Raw genomic sequence first — 4,188 nt, forward strand, 5'->3', positions numbered from 1 at the left:
AAAATAAAGTTGACTATTTGTTTTCAGAGTGTCCTGTGTATATAGTCTGGGGAAGTGAATGAAGTTTTCCAAAATCAGCTTCAAAACTGTTGTCTGCTTACTGACTATTCTCTTAGGCTGATATGTGGTTCTGGTGACATATCTGAAAACCAAAGATGTAATTGTTTTGCTCCAGATTTAAAATAATTTGTTTGACCTGACGAACGAAGAAGAGTATATTTCTTACAAGTGTAATAAATGTAAACTTGTTGCTGATTTTTGTTATTAGATAGTTTTTCTTCCCTCTTTGATTGTTTTAATCCAACAGCACATCGCTGTGTGCCAGGCTCCGCCTCCATCTCTTCCTGTGACTCCTCCTCTGTCCATCAGAGCTGATGCAACAAAAGGAAGTCCTGACATCTGCTCCAGGAAGTTTCCTGTCTTTTAAATATCTTCACTTTGTTCACGTCTCTAAAGGTGAGTAGCCTACATTTACTCTGTTACTTTAGTAACTTTTTGATAAATATTTACTTCTTAGAGCAGTTTTACTGTACCATGCTTTTAATTTTTACTTAAACATTAAGTAAAAATTACTAGATAATTAAATATAATTGTTAATCGTATGAGGCTCTTACCTGAACTTTTTTTTTGCCTTCTACCCACTGGAATGGCTTTTACAAGTTTATTGTAAATCTGTTTTAGGTCATTCTGAGATGCACTAAAAAAGCTGATAATATGTAATAAGTCATATATTATCAACTTAAATGACTTGTTCTATATTAATATTAGTTTTTACTGTGATAATGAATAAATTGAGAACTTTTTAGTTTATAATCCATTTCTAATCTGCGCCTCATCTCCATGTTACTGTAGAGCAGCTACTATGTCAGTGAGACGTTCTGCTGGTAATTAAAGTTCATCCTGAACACTGGAAAGTGTTAATTTTTAGAAAACAAACTGAACTCTGGTCACTTTCTGGAATAAGAGGAAATTATGAGGCTCAAATCATAATGATGCATTTCTTTCATCCTCAGTTACTGAAGTGAACAGTGTCATGTTTACTACTGGGCTGTTTCTCTTCATTTTCAGATCTTATAGAAGCAAAACTATGACACCTTTTTTAACAAATAAATCATGTTATTGCTGCAATATCAAACTGAATATATGTATAGTTCTGTATAGTCTGAAAAGAAAAAAGACATTTGTGTCGGTTTTGAAGGCTTTACTTTCAATCGGTTTTTTCTGACTGGCTTGAAACAGGTTTTAGAAACAGGTCAGACAAGTCAGTGGTCCATATCAAAGAGTCACTTTGAATGCCTAGACTCTAGTGACTCTAGAGTCTAGTGTTTCTCAACCCTGGTCCTCACCGCCCCCCTGTCCTGCATGTTTTAGGTGTTTCCCTTCTGCCGCACACCTGAATTGTATCTCTGGGTGATTAACAGGCTTCTGCAGTACTTGATGGTCATGCAATCATTTGAATCAGCTGTTCTGGAATAGAGGCTCATCTAAAACATGCAGAGCAGGGGGGCTGTGAGGACCAGGGTTGAGAAACACTTTGCTAGACTTCTTTGTTGTCTGTCATGTTGACTGACAGCATAAGAAAACTTCCCAAGGTGGAAATAGTCATTCTTCTGTAGGTCTGTCAGCTAATAAGTTGACATAATGGATGATTGTAGGTACAGATTGAAAGCGTAATCTGAAAAACACTACCTCAACCATTCTGAGTTTTTACACATTTGGCAGAACAAATAGACAAGTGGACATAATAAAACTGAAAACATAAAATCTTTTTTTGCTTTTTATCTGTAAAATATCCATCAACTAAAAGCCTGGTACTATATCATTTTTAAATATTTAATAATAAGTCTCAGTGCCTAGTGAAAGGCAGTCTGATGTTAAAACTGAGATGAACTTTTCAGAGACTAATCAAAAAGATGAAGACAACAAAAGTGTCTTATCTATGATGACAGTAAAGAGCAGAACCCTTACTTTACGCATGAGAAACTGCTGGAAGTGTGAGGCTCATTTTAACAAAACTAAACTGCACATCCTGTCGACACATTAAAAATAAAATTGTCTTTTCTATGAAAAAAAAACTCAAGCAAAGGGAAAGAAACTGAACAGGTAAGTTTCTGTTTTTATTCCACCTGTAATCATTTTTATTTCTGGGACTCCCTGACAGTTTCTACACAACACCAGGGTGATTCTTCTAGTGGTGGGATTCCCTTCAACCTGACCAATAAAAAGCATATAGTTTTTATTTATATCCCATAGCCAACGGTCAGTCCTTGGCAATGGGATGGGTTCTAGAATTGAGATGAAAAGCCTGAACGCTCCTCAAGACGACGACAGCTGCAGCTCCAACAGCAACGACTCTGACTCTACCCAGAGGATTCCTCTCAATGGGTGAGGCTCTTTTTTAAAAGGGCTAAAGACCAAAAGAAAAGTTCAATATGTCAGCTCATTTAACACGTCTGTTTCTTCTATTAAAGGCAATACCCAGATGCAGATCCAGAGAGTCAAAACTTCCTCTCTGATCATAACCCAAGCAAGAAGAAGTATGAAACTGAATATGTAAGTTCAGGTTTCTTTCCATAATGTAGTTATTTTTTCTGCTATTTTTTTGAAAAGTCTGTTTTCTCCTCTTCAGCACCAGGGCAATGCCTCCTTCGGCATGTCCGTCTTCAACCTGGGCAATACCATCATGGGCAGCGGCATCCTGGGTCTGTCCTTCGCCATGGCCAACACCGGCATCGCCCTGTTTGTGTAAGCATTTTTCCATCATTATCCTATTTCGGCTGAGCAGCGTTCAGACAAGTGTTTTAAGGTCTCAGGCTATGACATTCCTAAGATCAGCAAGAAATGTTTAACTATTCTGTTCATATTGACTTGCAAACAAAGAAGAAAAATCTCACCTCAAAGTAATGTGATGTTACCGGCAACCTGAACCTGGTTGTCTAAGCTTCTGTAAAAGACCATCTGGAAAAAATGTGTTTTTCGCTAGAAGAACGTTATTGGAGGTTGTTTTGCAAATACGCCCCCTGGTGGCTGTTCAGTGTATCATGTTTTGTTAGTTACTGAAAAGGTTTCTGTCAGCAGAAGACTGGATTTTTAAAAAAATCTGAATTCCTATTAGTCATTACTGTGCTTATTGCACAGCTTGTATCATTTGGCACCAAAAGACCCATCAAGCATATAGTTTTTATTTATTTATTGCCAATAATCACAAGTCATCTTTAGCTGAAGACCTTTTCTCTTCCTTGTGTTTACAGGTTTCTCCTGGTTTCCTTTGCTATTTTCTCCTTGTATTCTGTCCACTTGTTGCTGAAGACAGCCGATGAAGCAGGTGAGCACCAGCTCCAACTTTCCAGCAACCTTTTTATGTTTGATCACATTTATATGTCAAGATTTAAAACGCTTTGCGTTTTTATCCTCTTTTTCCAGGTGCTCTTGTTTATGAGTCACTGGGTTACAAGGCCTTTGGGATCCCAGGCAAACTGGCTGCTTCCTGCTCCATCACCATGCAGAACATTGGAGGTGAGGGACTGACCTTTAAGTATAACAGCTATGCATTGTAACTATGATGCTTACATTCATCTACCATGTTTTTAAACTGAAACATTGCTTCTCTGTGTCCCAATTGGGAGTACAAGCAGAATTAGATAGTTTTTGCATTAATATTATTATTATTATTATTATTATTATTATTATTATTATTATTATTATTATTTCTGAGTGTTCTGTGGCTTTTTTGTATCTCTCAAAACATCTGAAATGACTCTTTTTTTCTAAATGTGTAAATTTATGCTAGGGATGTTGCTAACATCCCTAACGTCTGTGTGTTTTTTTTATCATTATTTTATTTTGTTTTCTTCTTTTTTATCTTTTTTTCAGCCATGTCAAGCTACCTCTACATTATCAAATATGAACTCCCCATTGTCATTCAGTCCTTTACTGGAGCAAATGATGGGTAAGTAGTTAAATATTTGGTCATTTTAACAACTAAACAAAGAAACAGCAGAAATGGTTCTTATTAATTGTACGCCTGCTGTTCACCATTTGCCACTTAATACCTTTATAAGTTTTCTTATTTTAGAGTTAAAATTTCTAGTACAAAATCAAATTAGTCTAGAATGTGACATTCTATAATTGTGCTGCTCAACGTGGCAGCATGTTGGAATTACTCTGTTAATTATATTCTGATTTTAT

At 36.3% G+C, this 4,188-nt stretch overlaps 1 protein-coding gene across 1 annotated transcript; it reads left to right on the top strand.

Moving 5' to 3' along the window:
- Nucleotides 1-321: 321 nt before the first annotated feature.
- Nucleotides 322-3,986, top strand: LOC106944024 (sodium-coupled neutral amino acid transporter 2-like). Its single transcript, XM_015027297.1, has 7 exons — nucleotides 322-456; nucleotides 2,162-2,385; nucleotides 2,472-2,553; nucleotides 2,630-2,745; nucleotides 3,252-3,325; nucleotides 3,424-3,516; nucleotides 3,874-3,986. Exons 2-7 carry the CDS (start codon nucleotides 2,279-2,281, stop codon nucleotides 3,951-3,953), a joined length of 552 nt encoding a protein of 183 aa, XP_014882783.1. The 5' UTR covers nucleotides 322-456; nucleotides 2,162-2,278; the 3' UTR covers nucleotides 3,954-3,986.
- The last annotated feature ends 202 nt before the right edge of the window (nucleotides 3,987-4,188 follow it).

The sequence above is a fragment of the Poecilia latipinna genome, unplaced genomic scaffold, assembly GCF_001443285.1.
Source record: "Poecilia latipinna isolate Pla-1442-1.1 unplaced genomic scaffold, P_latipinna-1.0 Scaffold6629, whole genome shotgun sequence".
Lineage (NCBI taxonomy): Eukaryota > Metazoa > Chordata > Actinopteri > Cyprinodontiformes > Poeciliidae > Poecilia > Poecilia latipinna.

Coding starts and splice junctions, on each gene's coding strand:
- LOC106944024 (XM_015027297.1), top strand. CDS start 2,279: ATGGGTTCTAGAATTGAGATGAAAAGCCTGAACGCTCCTCAAGACGAC. Junction 2,554..2,629: donor AGAAGTATGAAACTGAATAT/GTAAGTTCAGGT, acceptor TCTCCTCTTCAG/CACCAGGGCAATGCCTCCTT. Junction 3,326..3,423: donor GAAGACAGCCGATGAAGCAG/GTGAGCACCAGC, acceptor CTCTTTTTCCAG/GTGCTCTTGTTTATGAGTCA.